The sequence below is a fragment of the Canis lupus genome, chromosome 26 (assembly GCF_011100685.1).
Source record: "Canis lupus familiaris isolate Mischka breed German Shepherd chromosome 26, alternate assembly UU_Cfam_GSD_1.0, whole genome shotgun sequence".
Taxonomy (NCBI): Eukaryota; Metazoa; Chordata; class Mammalia; order Carnivora; family Canidae; genus Canis; species Canis lupus.
In genome coordinates, this window is record NC_049247.1 from 34,447,621 (window position 1) to 34,466,541 (window position 18,921).

The 18,921-nt window shown below is 40.5% G+C and overlaps 1 protein-coding gene across 2 annotated transcripts in view; it reads left to right on the plus strand.

The window, feature by feature from the left end:
* The window catches only part of PCDH15 (protocadherin related 15), a 737,973-nt gene that overhangs the window by 372,863 nt on the left and 346,189 nt on the right, over positions 1–18,921 (plus strand). For both annotated transcript variants that reach the window (XM_038576025.1, XM_038576024.1), the window contains exon 9: positions 7,392–7,504. In XM_038576025.1, coding sequence (XP_038431953.1) covers positions 7,392–7,504 — 113 coding nt within the window. The remainder of the gene's footprint in view (positions 1–7,391; positions 7,505–18,921) is intronic.

Sequence of the window (18,921 nt, forward strand, 5' to 3'; positions counted from 1 at the left end):
TGAAAAAGAAAAATGAGAAAAAGAAAAAAACAAGAAATAAAAACAAAATAAGACAATTTTTAAAAAGTAAAAATAATAATAATGATATTAACGATAATGATGATAATAATAATAATAATATATTTTTAAACAAGCAAACACAAAGCCACAGCTTGTTTCTTCTGTTTAGCATCCCAAGGTGACTGGTGTGGGTTTGTCGACCCTGGCTCCCTGAAGTTGCCAGCTCACTGTTGAGCTGGACCCTGCTCCAGTCTGAGCTTTAATGGTTGGGGGGGGGGGGGGAGAATGTTCCCTCAGGTCCCTGGCACTATTAAAGTGATGCTTTTCTTTCTGTGCCCTAGTGTGACTGGGGCTGGTGTGTGTTTGCAGAACCCAGGCTGGCTGAGGTTGCAAGCTTTTGACTTTTCAGTGACAGTGTTGAGACCCACTAACTATGGCACCTGAGCCTGTCCCTTATGGCTTTCAGACCTCTTCCAGTCTGAACTTTTAAGGTGGACAGGAAAAGAGCATTTCCAGAGTTCCACGGCCCTTGTAAGCCCTGGCTTCTTTTTCTGTGCTCCAGTGTGACCAGCACTGTTGTGGGCCTATGGACGCTGGGTTCTCTGACGTCACAGGCTCACTGTGATAGCTGGACCCACCTGTGACGGTATTTGGACCCTGCTCTGGTCTAGGCCTGTAAGGTGTGGTGGGAATGCGAACTGTGTCATTCTCCAGGCTCTCTGACCTGGGATCATCCGGTGGCTCCTCTGGTGCTCTGAGGAGTTCTAGTGTTGTCCCTTCTATGTGCCAGTTGCTCTTTTAAACTTTCTGTGCCCAAGGACAGAGGGTTCTATTCCAGGCCCCTCATCAGGGAGCCTCCTCCCTGCCATTCACAACACAGGGGGTGGGATTCCCTCCCTTACCGTGTCTCCATCTCTCTTGCTGTTCACTCTTTCTGGATGTTCAGTAGCTATCCAGTCAGCCCTCCATTCTCCTTCAGGAGCAACTGTTTTATTAATGGGTGTAATTTGGGGTGTTCCTTGGAGAAGTTGTGTTCAGGGTCTTCCTATGTCACCATCTTGAACTGAAAACCCAGGAGCAAACTTTTGGGATGAATTAAGTATACCTTTGCTAAATGGAATGAGTATTGCATTTCCTAAATGGGAAAATTAAGTGAATCTGTAGGGTCCTTGAACTTAGACATGAACTTCTGTTCTTGGAAAACATTTTTATACTTCAGTAATAGCCTGGCTTTTGCAAAGTAGTTAACATCCAAGGGTCATTTGAAGGTTTTCATTGAAAATCATCTGGAGATAAGTTGTATATCATAATTGCTTTTGCTCTACCAAAGGAAGTTATAGCTTTATCCATCAGTAACATTTGACTGAGGCTGATCATAAATTCCTACATATCTGCAATATCAAAACTTGGAGAATAGCCATAAATTTCCTTAAGTTTCTAGAGCAATCCAGTTTTCTATGATGAGAATTGCTTTTAACACTGAAAATGATAGAATTAAGACACCGCATACTTATTCATTTAACTTCTGGAAAAATACATCCATGACCATCTTCGAATAACAACACTAACATGAACCATATGAATATCATGAACCAGGTGTTTTGTAATTTCTATTATTCTAGAACTACATTGCACTGTGAATGTGACATCAGGGTGCTATCTCTTAAAATTATCTGGAATAATCTTTATCTGTGTTTATGACACCGACTGAATAAACATTTAGATTACTTTATTTCAATATTTTAATCTGCCCTTATATTCAATGTCTTCTAATGATATATAATATTTATATGACTCAAAAAAACCAGTGATATAGTTAATTTAATCTAGCTTCATTGCCTATTCCCTCAACACATTCTGTCTCTCTCATATGTAACACTTTTTTAGTGTTATATTTTATCATTTTATTTATATTCACTCATATATATATTTCCTTTTATTTATATGTTTATATGCTCTTCTTTCTTAAAAGTAATACTATATGCACTTTTCTCCAAGTTTTTTCACTTAATATAACTGAAGATACCTCTACAGTAATAGGTAAAGATATTCAACATTCATTTTTTTTTCATTTCAATTCTTATCCACTTGAGGATATATCAGCATTTACTCAACCAAACTGCTATTGATGTATATGTAGGTGATTACTTATCTTTTACTGTTAAAATGCAAAAAAAAAAAAAAAATCCTTGAAATAGACGTTCTGGGTCAAAAATAAATGCTAATATGATTTTCTTCAATTTTATTTATTTTATTTTTTATTGGAGTTAAATTTGCCAACATATAGCATAACACCCAGTGCTCATCCTGCCAAGAATTTTTTTTTTTCTGAGATTCAGAGAAAGGCAGAGACATAGGCAGAGGGAGAAGCAGGCTCCCTGTGGGGAGCCTGATGCGGGACTTGATCCCAGGACCCAGGGATCACACCCTGAGCTGAAGGCAGACGCTCAACCACTGAGCCACCAGGGTGTCCCTTCTTCAATTTTTATTGTAGTAAAATACACATACATGCAGTTTACCATCTTAACCATTTATAAGCATACACTTTAGTGATATTAAATACATTCATAAAGTTATTACTAGAGCTTTATTCATTTTATCAAACTGAAATTCTATGCCCAGGAAGCAATAATTCCCTATTCTCCTCTTTCCTACAACTGCTGGAATACAAGATTCTAACTACTGTCTCTGTGACTAACTACCTTATATAATTAATATCATGAAATGTTTGTCTTTTTTACGACTAGCTTATTTCATTTATCATGTTACCCTCAAGATATACCATATGTCAGCCTTTCATTATCAATTTATTTGTGTCTTGGAATCTAACGTGAGTGTCTTATAGATAGCATATAGTCAGATCATGTTTTTTTTTAATCCATTTTTTAAAGATTTTATTTATTTATTCATGAGACACACACACACACACACACACACACACACACAGAGAGAGAGAGAGAGAGAGAGATTGAGAGCCAGAGACACAGGCAGAGGGAGAAGCAGGCGCCATGCAGGGAGCCCGACGTGGGACTCAATCCCAGGTCTCCAGGATCACATCCTGGAGTGAAGGTGGTGCTAAACTGCTGAGCCACCCGGGCTGCCCAAACCATTTGTTTTTGAGTGGAGAGTGTAATTAATTTACATTTAAAGTAATTTCTGATAAGAAGGGACTTCGGTCATGTTGCTACTTGTTTTCCACATATGTTACAGCTTTCTCATCCCTCATTGCCTTCGGTACTATCTTCTGTTGTGTTTAGTTGTGGGTTTTTTTGTAGTGTTCAAATTCCTTTCTTATTTCATTTTGTGTATATTCTATACTCGTTTTCTTCATCGTGGGAATTATATTGAAATCCTAAGGTCATAACATTCTAACTAAACTCTCACAGTTTAACTTTAATAACACACAAAACTCCGTGCTTCCCCAGCTTGTCCTCACCCTTTTTAGGTTGTTTGTGTAACAAAGTCACATATTTGCCCATGGAGTGCCTGAAAACATAAACCAGTAATTTGTAAAAATCTCTTAGTCTCTTCAGTTATGCAGAAACCACAAAGTAGAGTTAAAGACCATTGTTACTATAATACTATCTTTTACAATTGCCCATATACTTATATTTTCTGAAAACTTTATTTCTCCCTACTATTCAAGTTATTGCCAGGTGTCCTCACACTGTAACCCACAGGACTCCAGGGATATTTCTTGTAGAGATGGTCTAGTGATGACGAACTCCCTCAGCTTTCACCTGGGAATGTCTTAAATTCTCTGTCAGTTGAGAGGGACAGTTTTGCTAGTTATAGAATTCTTTTCTAACATTTTATTTTCTTTTAGCGCTTTGATTATCATGAGCCACTGTCCACTGGCCTCCAATGTTTCTGATAGCAAAAAGGCTGATAAAGTTATTGAGCACCCTTTGCATATGATGAGTCACTTCTCTCTAGCTGCTTTCAAGATTCTCTCCTTGTCTTTGTCTTTTGAGCTAAATGATGAAGTGTCTTGGTGTGAGTCTCTCTTAATTCATCTTACATTAATTTTAATGAGCTTTTTGGATCTATATCTATATCTGATATCAAACTTTGGTAGTTTTCAGACATTATTTTTTCAAACATTTTCTCTACCCCTTTCTCTCTTTTCTCCTTTTGAAACTCCCACAATGCAAATGTTGGTCTTACTAGTACCCTGCAGGTCAATCAGGCACTGTTACTTTTTGTTAATCTTTTTTTTTTTTTTCCCCTTACTCAGACTCAATAATTTCCATTACCCTATCTTCAAGTTTATTGTTTCTTTCTTCTACCTACTTAAATCTGTCTTTAAAATTCTCTAGTAATCTTTTCATTTCAGTATTGGCCTTTTCAGCTCCAGAATTTCTTATAGTTTCTCTTTAGGTTTTCTATCTTTATTGTTATTTCCATTTTCCATTTCATACATTAGTTTCTTGACTTTCTCTGCACTTATTTTTAGTTCTTTGAGCATCTTTAATACAGTTGTTTTAGCATCTTCTTCTAGTATGTCATCAACCAGGTTTTTTTTTCAGGGGCAATATCTGTTGATTTGGTTTATTTCCTTTGAATGGGCCATACCTTTCTGTTTTTTTTTGTACACTCTGTTGTTGTTAAAACTGGACATTTGAATCTAATAAAATATGGTAACTCTAAAAATCAGATTTTTTCACTTTTCCAGGGTTTACTGATTTTTGTTTCTATTTTTGTTGACTGAATTTTTTTTAATGTTGTAGTCTATTTCTGTGCTAAGGACTAGTCTGAAATGTAAACTTAAGGTCTTCTCAAGTAATTTCTGAGCCTATTCCTTCCCCTGGGTATGTATGTCTCCCCCCCGCCCCCAGCCCCATATAGGATGTCTTGTCTTTAATGCCTGGCTTCTAAAGGGAAAACAAAGAGAAAAATGACCAGGGTGAAAAATATGCTGACCCTTCAGGTCTCTTGGAAATTACTGCAGCCAAAGTGGAGGGGCTTACACCAATGGAGGTGGTGTGTCACAAGAATAGTTGCCTACACCTCTGTTAACAGAATCAACAATCTCCAGTGAGAGCACAGATCTCTGATATTTGAGGACATGGTCCTTTTTGCCCATCCTTGCTCCCAACAGCTGTGTATAAGTTTCTCCAGGAATGAATGCTCAGCTGCCTGCCAAGTGGCAGAGGGATGGGGGATGGGTAGCCACTACTGTGCTTGATAGAAATTAATCATATTTTACTGCCCAAACACTACTCTGGAAGTTGGAAGATTTCAATGGACTCCAGAATTCTGAAATAGTTACATCAGACAGATTTTTGCTAATTGTTGTCTACATGAAGAGAGAGATTCCTGAGGCTTCCTACTTTGCCTTCTTCTTAGAATCTCCTGATACATCATTTTCATAGACTATGCTAAATTACCATGATAGGTTTCATAGCACTCTTTTAAAAATACCAGAAATGTCTGAAAGTGCATATTTTCTCACAGGCTTACCAATAGAGTATGGTGTCCACTTTGGACCATTGCTAATCTAATAAATACAAAATGGAATCAGAGGGCACCTTGGCGGCTCAGCGATTTAGTGCCGCCTTCAGCCCAGGCTGATCCTGGAGACCTGGGATCAAGTCCCACATCAGGCTCCCTTCATGGAACTTGCTTCTCCCTCAGCCTGTGTCTCTGCCTCTCTCTCTCTCTCTCTCTCTCTCTCTGTTCTCTCATTGATAAATAAATAAAATAAAATAATAAAATAAAATAAAATGGAATCGCAGTGTGGCTTTAATTTGAATTTTTCCTCTGTGTATAAAGGTGAGCATCTTGTAAATGGTCAAGAGTCGTTTCTTTCTCTTTTTATGAACTCTTCATTATCTAGCCCATTCTTTTTAATGTGTTGCTGATCTTTTTCTTTTCTAATTTGTAAATCTACATATGTTAGGGATATGAACATTTTGTGTCTGTTGTTAATTGCAAATATTTCCCCTAGCTTGTCACTTGTGGTTTTACTTTTTTTATTGTGTCTTGCCAAGCCATTTTGTAATGTCATCAAATTTATCTCTCTATTCCCTGATTGCTTCTTGATTTTGAGCCATAGTTAGGAGAGATATGCCCACTCTCACATTATAGTAGAATTCATCTGTGTTTTCATCTATTGCTATCACTTGTATTGTTTCATTGTTTATTATATATGAATATCCTCTCCATTTGGGGTTTACTCTAGTATAAAAAATGGATGCAATTTGATCACTTTCTGTATGGCTGTTCTATTTGATAAATGCTAGTATTCAAGAATCCATTTTCCCCTACTGTTTTGAGATGACTACTTTATCATATGCTAAATTGCCATGTGCAATTTTGACTATTTCTGTATTTTCAAGTCTAGTTTACTGGCAAACTTTTTTTTTTTTTTTCTCCTCACATAATGCCCCGGGAGAGTTTCTCTTCTTGTCTCAATGTTGAAGCAGAGGAAGAATAGAAATTAATCCCTTTTTGGCTATATCTAGCTCCAAGAATCTGGATTTGAATGCAAGTCCTGTCATATTGTCTTTTTGATTTGGACAAATTAGTTAACATCTTGAAATTGCTAAGTCCGTCTCTGTAAAATGGGAATTATTTACAAACTTCTTGATGATTATTAACATAAAGCATTTAGTATACAGTAGGCTTTAATTATTGTAAGCAATAGTTATTTTATTCTTATGGTTATTTTTGTGCCAAATGCATACATATACTTTATAGTTATACTATTTGACTTCTACTTATTCATCAATTTGAGAAAAAGAATATCACATAATACAAAAGAAGATAATGCAACTGAAGAATATTTCTGCAGGAAGAAATGTATTTCAAATCACTAAAATGCCTGTACTTAAGAAATATTCTCTCTAGGCATTAAGAGTATCATCAGTATATTTTTATTTAATATAATTGATATAATTAGCTGGATTCTTGCCTTAAGAAAAATATTTGCCCAGCTGGAACAGAATATGTTCATTTTAATTTTCAAGCAGCTTAATATTTGGTACAAATTACTAGTCTTTGTTTATTACAAGATACAGTGAAAGACCATGCAGGCTATAATTAAGATTTATGCACCATTAAAACACAATTTTATACTTCAAAATTTTCTCTCCCTACACTTAATATCTCTTTTCATGTGGTGAAGTTTCAAATTAATTAAAGAACTCTCCTAATAAAAGATATTTGGAGAATCATCCAAATAAGAAATATTTTCCGTCTTCTTTCTCATAAGCTAATTAATTGTATACCACATTTGTGTCTCCTTTCCTTAGACTGCATAATTTTGAAAGTTAATTTACTAATGAAATTGTGATTTTGTTCTTCAGTTAATGAAGGGAAATAGATATAGCACACACACATATTACTCATTGTTCTCAATTATGTGCTGAAATCTCAATGTCTTTCAGGGACTCCTGAGGATTACCCGCGATTTTTCCAAATGCATCCTAGGACTGCAGAACTTAGTCTCCTGGAGCCAGTAAACAGAGACTTTCACCAGAAATTTGATTTGGTTATTAAGGTAAATTAAACTCATTTCTTATTTCTTTGTGTTTGTAAAGTACTGATCAAAGAAACTTGTAGTGGCTATTATAGGCACTTTTATGTTATAAAAATTAAAATTAATCTGCAATTAGCCAGTTTTTTGTTTAAAAAAGTGAAGTGCAACTGTTTTACTAAGTTATGTTACTTTCTTTAATATACCTGTTTATATTATGATGTGATTCAAATACTGAGTATTTTTATATGTAATAAATGCTTGGGTCAGATGTATATAATGCTACATAATGTAACTTTGCTACATCTTCTACCATTTAATTTTTTTCTTGCTAAAAGGAATCAATTCTTGACCACAAAGGTTGAAGTCATGAATATATTTTAAATGTGTATGAATTTATACATGTTTTTATTTTAATATCATATTATTTTTAAAATATTGTATTTCTAACATAAAAAGAAAAGATCCTGCCTGTTCAAAAATTATTTTAATATATGTCTCATTATTTTCTTTATTTTGAAAAATGATCCTAGACTGGAGAAATTCTGAAAGCTAGGGGAATGCATTTGGCATTACAATTGCAGTTAAATAATACCTACTGCATTGTAATAAAATCACTTAAGAGGTATTGTGGAAACCAGGATGATCTGTCAATCAATTCTGATAGACTTTGCTGGGCAGGGAAGATTTAAGCTGGACAGTGAAGGAATAATGGCAATTTTTGGAGTAGAGATGAGGGTTAGAGAAGCTCACTCTAAATAATAGAACGGAACCAAACCAAGACATCGAGTGGGTCTGGTCTGTATGATATGACTTTCTCATAGCTGTACATACAGAACAATAGCTATAGAAATGCAGCCCTAGGGTATATTTTTAATTAAAAAGTGCCAATATAAGAGGAAGTAAGATGAGGAAGCTTACTGAGCTTGTATAAGTTAAGTACATTTTTCATTGAATTAGAGCCATACCCTTCATAAAGCTCATCAATACGAATGTGGAAAGTAAAGCTCAACTAGGGTAAGGGCCTGGCTCGGAGTTACCCCACTGATGAGCAACAGAACTGAGACTGAAACTTAGGTTTATCTAAGCAAGGGCCATAACTCTTTTCACTTCACCAAGATGCAGTTGCTTGGAAATGGTCATCTGGTTTAACGGTCGGTACAACTGCAAACAATACTATGCGACATGCATTTAATTTTAGCTGGAATTAGGACATCTTTTGTGAGCACCGATCACACTACACATTACCGGGTCATGAGATTATTGGGTCATCCTCTGTCTTTGAAGAACTTGTAGTCTATGAGGGTAGAGAGTCCCACAGGCTGATAAATCAAATATGTCCTGTCAGTTTCTAATAGGAGACAGGTGAAAAGTAATTAATCGGGACATGGAAATTAATCTGGGGACTCAGGGAAGATGTTGTGGAGATTACCTCAAGCTAGAAGCTGGTGTATCAGAAGGGTTTGGCCAATGGAAAAAGTGGAAAGTATGTTCGAACATCAGGAAGAGCAGAGTGAAAGCCTGGAGGCACACGCAATTAATGGAGAAACGAGGGATAGGGCCAGACCAGGAGGAAGGCCTTAGGTGAGGTGGCTTTTCCCCTTGGATCTTACTCAGTAGGGGTTTGGGAGTCATTCAACTAAGACAGACCCCTTTTACCATTGGTATAAAAGGGCCATGCATGAGATTTATCTCCTTGCATGGACTATCTCAATTATCACGGAACTATATGAAACTCGCAAATATATATCCATTGTCTGCTGTTGATCTACACGCAGCCCTGCGGTGCGGCTCTCTGTGGGAGTTAGGAAAGCTGACAAAGCACGGTCACCAAACTGCCTCATTTCACACCTGAAATCAATTATTTTCCTTTATTTTCAAAGTTAGTTGTCCAGGTGTACCTGGGTACAGTGAAGCTCAGCCCATCAATTACAGCAACAGAAATCAATTGGAACAGGCCATAGATAATTTTTTTTATGTTTTAATAACACTTTATATTATTAATGGAAGTTTTTACAGACATTATTAGATTCAAATTACTGTGTTTTGTGTGCAGTCAAGAGGATAATAAGCAAAGGTATCAATCTATAGGAATAATTATGTGCTACCTGCTTGAATAATAGCTGAATATTGAGGCTTTGTATAGGGATCCGTTGACATGCTACAATCTGGCAGTTTTCCGTAGTAAGTCTTTCAACTTCTTCCTTTTTTTAAAAATTTTAATAACGCTTGATTTTTCATTGGCCATAAAAGTTTTTATTGGATTTGATCCCAATTTCTGTTTCAGGAGCTAAGGAAAAATAAAATAAAGTGAAGTGTTTTCTCCCGATCTTTGAAAGTTCTGCTTTAAAAAGCTATATGTACATTTAACATCTGCTAGGTGTCATGGTTAAGAGATTTATCATCTTTATTTCATCTATTTCAGCCAGGGATCTATTCAGTATACTGACAAAATGTAAAGGGGAAATTAGGAAAACAAAATGGAGCAGTCCACTAACATTAGAATATTAAAGGATCGAAATGAGTCCAATTAAAAGAGGAAAGGATGTTCCACTTCAAAACACTGTCCCAAATTTACTTTTTTTATATTTATTTATTTATTTATTTATTTATTTATTTATTTATTTATTTATTTATTTTTACCGTCCCAAATTTTAAATGATTGTAATCACTTAAGAATTTTTATTTATTTATTTATTTTTTTTTTTTTAAAGATTTTATTTTTATTTATTCATGATAGTCACAGAGAGAGAGAGGCAGAGAGACACAGGCAGAGGGAGAAGCAGGCTCCATGCACTGGGAGCCCGACGTGGGATTCGATCCCGGGTCTCCAGGATCGCGCCCTGGGCCAAAGGCAGGCGCTAAACCGCTGCGCCACCCAGGGATCCCTCACTTAAGAATTTTTAAAATGGAATACACGTTTTGAATAAGAATCATATGTTTGGTTAGCCCAGGATGGTTCCTATCCATGCCTGTTGTCTTTGTATAATTATTCAAACTATCTCTTTCGCTCTCAAAACTGTCCCCATTTGGATGGAAAGTCTTGTGATCACCATAGTTACAAAGCAAAAAACAACGAGGAGATAGAAATATGAAAGACTATTTTCTTTTTTTATTATTTTATTTTATTTTTTTTCCTATTTTATTTTCTGAGTGATGATGAATTAGTGCATGCATGGAGTATCTACAACCAAGCCCAGAAAACTCTTATTTTAAGTGCATTATTTTAAAAAAATATTATTAGTTGGTATATTTATGCTCTGGGCACCTAATACAAACATCCAATGGTTAAATTATTAGTAGTTCACCATCTCACAGTTGCTCAAGCACAATTGTGTTTTTATCTACATCCCGTGGATTAACAACTAAAGCAAGGCTCAGGGACACGCTGGTGTCACGGTCTCCCTGGTTTTTATCTGGTTACCACCGGCCTGCGGACACCGTCTTGCAGGCCAAGCTGTGAGTCCTTGTCCCTCCACACCGCAGGCCTGGTCACCTGAGCCCTCCTCAGCCTCCCTGCACACTTCCTGCCAGGCCATCTGGAAGCACCTGCCCTGCTCTCAATCTGCCGTCTTCTCTCGTGCCTCCAGCCTCCTGAATCACCCCTTCTTTTCTCCCTGGACAGTCTAGTTCACATCGATGCATCGGCGATGAGCATGCATGCTTCACTGATGCTTCAGATGCTAAGACACTTGCTCTGGAAGCTTCTCCCTGCACCCTGCTTGTCCCCGTGGTGGCTCTGATGGCTCTGCATTCAATTTTTCTATTTATTTTCTCCTGACCTTTACCGTAGGGCAGATGGCAATATCCCTCTTTACGCTGTGGCCCAAGCCGCCCCCCCCTCCGTGTATAGGACAGAGAGATAGCTGTTGTGAAGCTTTTCTCCCTGGCATGATCGGACTTCTAAAGCACCTGGGTGTGTGCACCTACATCCTTGCTGTTTATAAAACACACACTTCTGAAAGTTCAGGCATCTGATACAACCTCATCTTGGGTGTCTGTCCAGAATAAGGATGCAATAAACTTCTCAAGTCAATTCAGCTCCTGGGGGAAAAAAAAAAAAAAGGGTCAGACCTATGTGAAGGCAGAGTTTAAAGCTGCATATGACTATATTTGAAAAACAAAAACTCCCTCTAAAATAATAATAATAATAATAAATAATAATAATAATAATAGATATTTTGATACAGATCCTGAGCCACGGTGTTGACAGTGGTGAGCTTAATTACAGGTGCTGTTGTGATGGTTTTCCTGGCAAAGGTGCTTTGCTCTGGCCTTTTGACAGGACGGGAAATGCTCAGGGGGTGAGAGACCAGCTACTCTACACGCCGATTTCTGATGCCAAGATGCTGGAGAGTGCTGGGCCATGTGGACGATGATATCAATTATATTCTACTTCACGGGGACTTGGGGGAAAACTCAGAGGCATATGGCATTTGCTAGTTTTCAGTTGGCCAAGTCCTTTCCGAGTGCTTACGGGCTGCCTGACACCTTGCCTGGTGTCCAAGGGACAGGAAGGCATGCACGCCCGCCTCGGGGACATCGCCAGAGGACCCTTCAAGACTTACTTCCCTCCTGATGTCCACATCCATATTTCCACCTACCGGCTGGGTAACATCCTCGCATCATGCAGTTGGGTCACGTCACAGATGCAGCAAACTACACCTTTGCAGGCCCAAAGCCTTCTGCTCCTGCTGTCCCCTCGGCATCGACAGTCATCTGAAAGTAGAGACTCTGTTGGACAGAAGAATTAGAGGAAGGTTTATACTCTCTGACACACACACACACACACACACACACACACAGAGGAAAACCCTAACAAAATTCATTAGAGTATATTGTAATTAGTTTTGTGAATGTAAAATTAAAGCACCTATATTTAACATTAGAATCAGTGACTTGAAGATTGAATGTTGAATCAAATTCTCAGGATTTTACAGATTTTGTTTCCTGCTATTCAAAATTGAAAATAAAGCTCTCAATCATAAAAAAAAAAAGAAAGAAAAAAAAAAAAAAAGGCTGGGGACATCTAGCTCTAGGGATGCCGGTCCCAGGGCACCTGCTGCCGTGCATCCCCGTGCATCCCTGTCAGGTCCCCTCCACGTAGCCTCTGCACGTCTCCTGGGGCCCTTGCCTGTGGCCATCCTCAGGGTCCCCTGTCTCAGGTCACCCTCTCACACAGATGGACTTTCCAACCTCAGCCACGTCCCCTCGCATCTTCCCCACCTCCCCATGTTGCCAACAGGGTGTCCCTAAAGCAAGAGTGGGCGTTGCCTTCAGGACACTGGACCATGTGCCCAGCACCTGAATGCCCCACGGAGGACTCCGGGGGCCTGACAGATCACAGGTGCTGGGAGCGGACAGACAGATGGAGCTGCACATCATAGGCCATCAGTCATCACATCTCAGCTTACTACAAAGGGTGGCACCTTCCGCAAAAATGAAAAAGAACTACAAAAATGAGTTGAGTCCCTGCAGGAGACCCTCAAGTGCAGGTTGCCATCCTTTTGGCCTCCCTATGGGTATCGTCAGGCTACCCGAAAAGAGAGACATAAAGAGGAAGGAAGAAAAAAAAAAAAAAAGTAAGGAAGAAAGGCACGCATACTCCCTTTAGGAAAGACTGAGCAGGAGCCTCCAGGGAGCCAGGTTTAGGATGGAAAAGCCCAGAGCTGTCAATTCCCTCTGCAGGTGGCAAGACAGGTGCCACAGTCGGAAATACTCTCTCCCTGTCCCAGTGGATTCCTGCTTGGAGAGTGAGGCCCAGCTGAGCCCCACGTCTCATTCAGCGGGTCGCTGGAGAAGGCACCCGACTTGCCCCAGCAGCAGAATCTCTAGGTCAAGGAGTTCCATCCCATTAAGACCGAAAAGCTTAAAAAAAAAAAAAAAAAAAAGACCGAAAAGCTTTTTACATTTTAGAGAAATTATCCCACAGAAATTTCAGGCGTTAGTCCTTAGTAATAATGAAACAGCAACCTCTCCGTGGATTTCGTAATGAAAAACACACCATCAGAAATCCACCAACACGATTTGATACATGCTCATCCTCTACATTCCTTTCTTTTGGAAAAAAAAAAAAAAAGCAGATTAACACACACAAAAAAAAGCATTATTTTTTGTTGTTTCGTCCAAAGAACAATGTATTCCCATATATCCCCCCGGTCGCCCCGTTTCTAAAATTTCTAAGTACGAAGCTGAATGCGTTGACTAATAGGCCAGCGAGGGACATTAATAGGAGGGAAGAAGGTATCGGGTCCTCTTGTCTCAGGTCTCACCCCGACTGGTTGGCACCGAAACCGAGTGCAGCAGGTGAATATAGCGGCTCTCCGAATGTGCAGGCTGACCAAGGGCACACAGCGGTGATATTTTTCTTGGACTCCTTCCTCCTTTACACGGGGACCCGCAGGAGAAAAGCAATTTATCCAATCTCGTCACAGTGTCCTGATTTTGGCAAGCCCCCCTTGTCTGCAAAGGTCATTGTAGGAGTGGGACGGCAAATCCAACTCCTGGAAAATGTTCTAACGAAGCCACTGGCCGAGCAGTCCTTGCATACCTCACCTTGGCGCGCGCCAGCTACTGCCGGCCTCCTGCACAACCGTTCCCAATGCAGCTTCATAAGGGTCTGGGTTGTTGCAGGGAGGATTTAGATCCACTCTAAAAACTTGCAAGCTAAATAGGTCGGCTCACTATGTGGTTTTTTTTTTTTTTTTTTTTCTTTCTTTTTCAAGAATAAGCTGGTTCCTGGGTGCAACACTAGAAACTTTCACGCTCCCTGTTTTCCAGGCTCTGAGAAGTAACCCACTCTGAGAGCAGTTGTTTTGGCTACTGATGATTTTTTTTGAAATTTAAATATTCCCAGACAGACTTTTCCAGTCCACCAATTCATGTAGGACTTTTTCCTTTATTTATGTATTTATTGCTTGATTGATTCTTTTTTTTTTTTTTTTTTTACGTAGGGCACTTCATGGGGGTTTTGTCCTGGTTGGGAGGAAATTCATTGCGGATGGGATCAGAACTTTGCATGGGCTGGTCAGGGAGGCAGGCAGCAGGGCAAAGGAGGGCAGATAAAACCTTTAGAAGCATTTGGGGGAAAAGTGACCACTCCCTCACCATCGTAATTCTGTCGCTGGCTAGCCTCGCTGTTGAAAGCCAGGAATGTTGAAGATTCAATGCAATAAATTATAAACAGAACAGGCATAGTCTTCAAGTAAGGGTACGATATGCTTCACTTTATTAAAAATATCGCTTTGGTGGGAAGTGTGTCACTATGATTTTGTTGTCATATTATGAACCCTTGTTGGGTGTGCATTGTCTCTATTCTGTTTAGTGAAGACATTATTTGGTCAAACAGAAAACTTATTTATTTCCAACCAAGAACCTTCTTCTTCACTATTTTTAGGACATTACAGACAAATCAGTTGTATAGTATACAGACAAATTTTTGGTCTGTATCTATTTTATCTGACAAATTATGGTGTGTTTTTTTAAGTTCTTGAATATTTTTAGTAATGTTATAATGGCACTTGCTGTCAAAATCTTTAAGCATTCTTTAATTTGTTAGAATATTAAAATTTAAGGATGCTCAAGTGATTGAGCATCTGCCTTCAGCTCAGGTTGTGATCACAGGGTCCTGCGATCGAGTCCTGCATGGGGCTCCCCACAGGAAGCCTGGTTCTCCCTCTGCCTATGTCTGCCTCTCTGTGTCTCATGAATAAATAAAATCTTAAAAAAAAAGAATATTAAAGTTTAAATAAGGAGCCTTTCTCTAGGTTTAAGGCACTGTAATTTTATAAGAAGAGCCAAGAAGCAATGGGAATGTGCTTATCTCTAATTATTAATTACTTGGTAATGTTAATATAATCTCTGACCCAGGGCACACCTGCTTGCCACAGCCATCTCTCCCTGAGGTATTTCAAAAGAAAAATGTATTTACATGGAAAGGAAATGCCGCCTATTGACAGTTTCTAAGGCTGTCCCTAGAAACTTGGGAGGGCTTCGGTGAACTGAGCAAGGGACGCCTGGGTGGCTCAGTGTTGAGCATCTGCCTTTGGCCCAGGGTGTGACCCCGGGGTCCCAGGATGGAGTCCCACATCGAGCTCCCTGCAGGGAGCCTGCTTCTCCCTCTGCCTGTGTCTATGCCTCTCCCTGTGTCTCTCATGAATAAATAAATTAAAAAAAAAAAAAAAGTGAGCTGAGCAGGATCCCACAGTGAAGTCCCTTGTACACATGAGGTCCCTCCACTTTCATTTCCAACTGCTCAGTCCGACTGACATTGAAAACTTTGCCTAAAGCTGAAAAACTAGCAATGACTCATATACGAGGCCAGAGCAGTGTCGGCCTCAGCTGTCCAACCTCGGCTGTATTTAGTGTCTCAGCTTCCTAGGAGCCTGAGTAAGAAAAGACAAAGTGCCAGACCTGACTGGTTCCCAGAGGGCCGCTTGGTAGATCAAGGCCACGGGATGCGCTTGTTTCCGAAAAGTCAGATCTCACTGACCCACGACACCCGTTTGCCTTCCAGGGCCAGAGCTATGAGAGCCAACCCTGTAGTAACATCATTCCGAACCCGGCAAGGTGGGGAAACATTCACATAATAAGTAAGGAAGCAGACAGATAAATACGAGCCAGAAAGCCTGACATGAGCCCCCAGGGATGTGCCTTAACAGCGACCCCAGGTGACACGGAGGCGTCCCACAGGGAGGGCTTTAGAAACCACGGTCCTGGAGTAACAGGGATGGAAAAGCACAAAAGGCTGAGTCCACTTTGGAGGCTGCCTTTAATGAAATGATGTATCGGAAGAGGCAAGCGTCTGCAATGCTTAAATATACCTTATAAGGTTGGCTTTTTAGGTCACTCCCTAGATCCGACTGTATTGAATTGCATCATTTGTGCTCGAGTGGCCATACATTAGTATCTATTAGTATATAATTAGTATATATTAGTTCACTACCTTCCTATAACTGGTGGTCATAAACTAATTTACTAGTTCACCGCGGTGCTGGCCTATGTGTGCATTTTGGGAGAAGCAACCTCATAGCGGTCTTTAGTGACCTTTTTATTGAAAAAAAACATACAAACTGGTGAGTTGCCACAAACTGAAGCACTCAGATATACCAAAAGAAGGATATTAGGATCACCCCAGATGCCTCACCACCTTCTCCTGGCTGCTCCCCTCACACACCCAAGAACCTCCTCTGAGTGATTGTTATAATATAAATTACTTTTGTCTGTTTTAAGTTTTTTCTTTAGATTGTATTTACTAATTTATTTGAGAGAGATAGAGGGAGACTTCAAGCCAGGGGAGGAGCAGAGGGACAAGCAGACTTCCTGCTGAGCACGCAGCCCAGTGTGGGGCTGAGGTCATGACCTGAGTCGAAATCAAGAGTCTGACACTCACCCGACTGAGCCACCCAGGCGCCTCTTAAATTGTTTTTATAATTGCGTTGAGGTATCATATTTTGTATCAGAATCATAATAGGGTTATGTACCTTTCCTCTTGTTTTTTTTTTTTTGTTTTGTTTTGTTTTGTTTTTGTTTCATTTTGATTTGTTCTGTTATACTGTGGCTAACCTAGAAGGTAGACCTTCCACAGCCATACATTTTCCCCTGGTGAAAGAATTCAATAACAATGTGTTGTCAAGAATATGTTCAAACTTTCTTTTTTTCTATTTTTTTTCAAGGATTTTAGTTATTTATTTATGACAGACACAGAGAGAAAGGCAGAGACACAGGCAGAAGGAGAAGCAGGCTTCCTGACAGGACCTCAATGTGGGACTCGATCCCAGGACCCCAGGTTCACGCCCTGAGCCTAAGGCAGACCCTCAACCACTGAGCCACCCAGGCTTCCCAGTGTTCGTGTTTGGACTTTCATAAGCATTTGCTTTCTTTTCTTTCTCTTTTTTTTTAAATATTTTATTTTATTTTATTATTTTTTTTAATTTTTATTTATTTATGATAGTCACAGAGAGAGAAGGAGAGAGAGGCAGAGACATAGGCAGGCTCCATGCACTGGGAGCCCAATGTGGGATTCGATCCCGGGTCTCCAGGATCATGCCCTGGACCAAAGGCAGGCGCTAAACCGCTGCGCCACCCAGGGATCCCTAATATTTTATTTTTATTTATTCATGAGAGAGAGAGAGAATCAGAGACACAGGCAGAGGGAGAAGCAGGCTCCATGCAGGGAGCCCGACATGGGACTCGATCCCAGGTCTCCAGGATCATGCCCTGGGCTGAAGGCGGGGGCAAACCGCTGAGTCACCCAGGCGTCCCCAACATTTGCTTTCAAATAAAAGTCCAAGTCCTCTTTTGTTGAATCCCAAGGCAGGCGAGTTTAAAAGTTGTAAACTAGTAATATTGTTGATGCTAATAAATAAATTCATTGATTGAAAGCTTGAGTAAATATAGTTGAACCATCTAAACCAGTTAGGAAAAAAAAAAAAAAAGTTAATGAATGTAATTTCTAATCAAAAAGAGAAAATGGAAGTATACATTTAGCCTTCCAGCAGAATCCTCAGAGCAAAGAGTCTCCTTTGGGTCTACTTGCAAGTCGCATTCAAAAGTGGAGATAAGGCAGTGGGGGGGTGGGGAAGGGTTGTGCGTGGAGCCTGGGGGGCCACAGGGGCTTTCTGGGTTTTTAGAGTCCGCCTCTGATGGGTGTGGAGAAGCAGCCTGTGCTCCTGGGAGAGGTGTGCTGGGGCGGGGGGGGGGCATCCTTGGTATGAAGGCCTGAATGCGTGGCGCCCAGGAGGCGCAGAGCATGCTGAGCGAGAAGAACAGGGGCACGATGGAGGCCGGGGAGGAATGGACATCCTAGAAGGCTTTGGTGACAGAGGTGACCCCACCTGGCTGTTCCCTAGTGAAAGCACTGCTCCATTATGGGAGTGGGCCTCTGGCCCAGGGGGAAGCGGACAGAGAAGTGACAGTCCTCAGGTCACAGATGGTGGTAGTGGGGTCAGGGCGGTGACCGTGGGGGAGGTGACAAGTATTTCAATCCTGCTTCTAGTTTACAGTGTCCAGTCCATAAAGTGCACTCACGGGTTAGCAGTGAGGCCCAAGCCCTGCCCCAGCAGCTGGCAGCAGGAGCCGCCGAGCATCCTCAACAACCGTGCAGTGGGTCCCTGAGGGGGACGTGTTTCCCCATCCCCTCGCAGAGGTGAGGGGTGGGCCGAGGTGCCAGGGTGGGCAGGGGAGGTCCCGGGGGAGTCGTGACGTTACCCACATCTCTGAGGCAGGGACATGGGGTCGGGATCCTCCAGGACCTGAGTGCAAGGAGGAGGAGGAGGCAGCCAAGCCCTTCCTCCTGGGGGTGGGGGTGGGGGTGGGGTGGGGTGTGGGGGGCAGTAAAACCAGACCAAGAAAAAGTGGGGAACAGAGCTTTAGATGCTGAAGAGAGGCCTCAGGGTGAGGCCTGAAGATAAATCCTGCTTTCAGGAGCCGATGGTGTTGAC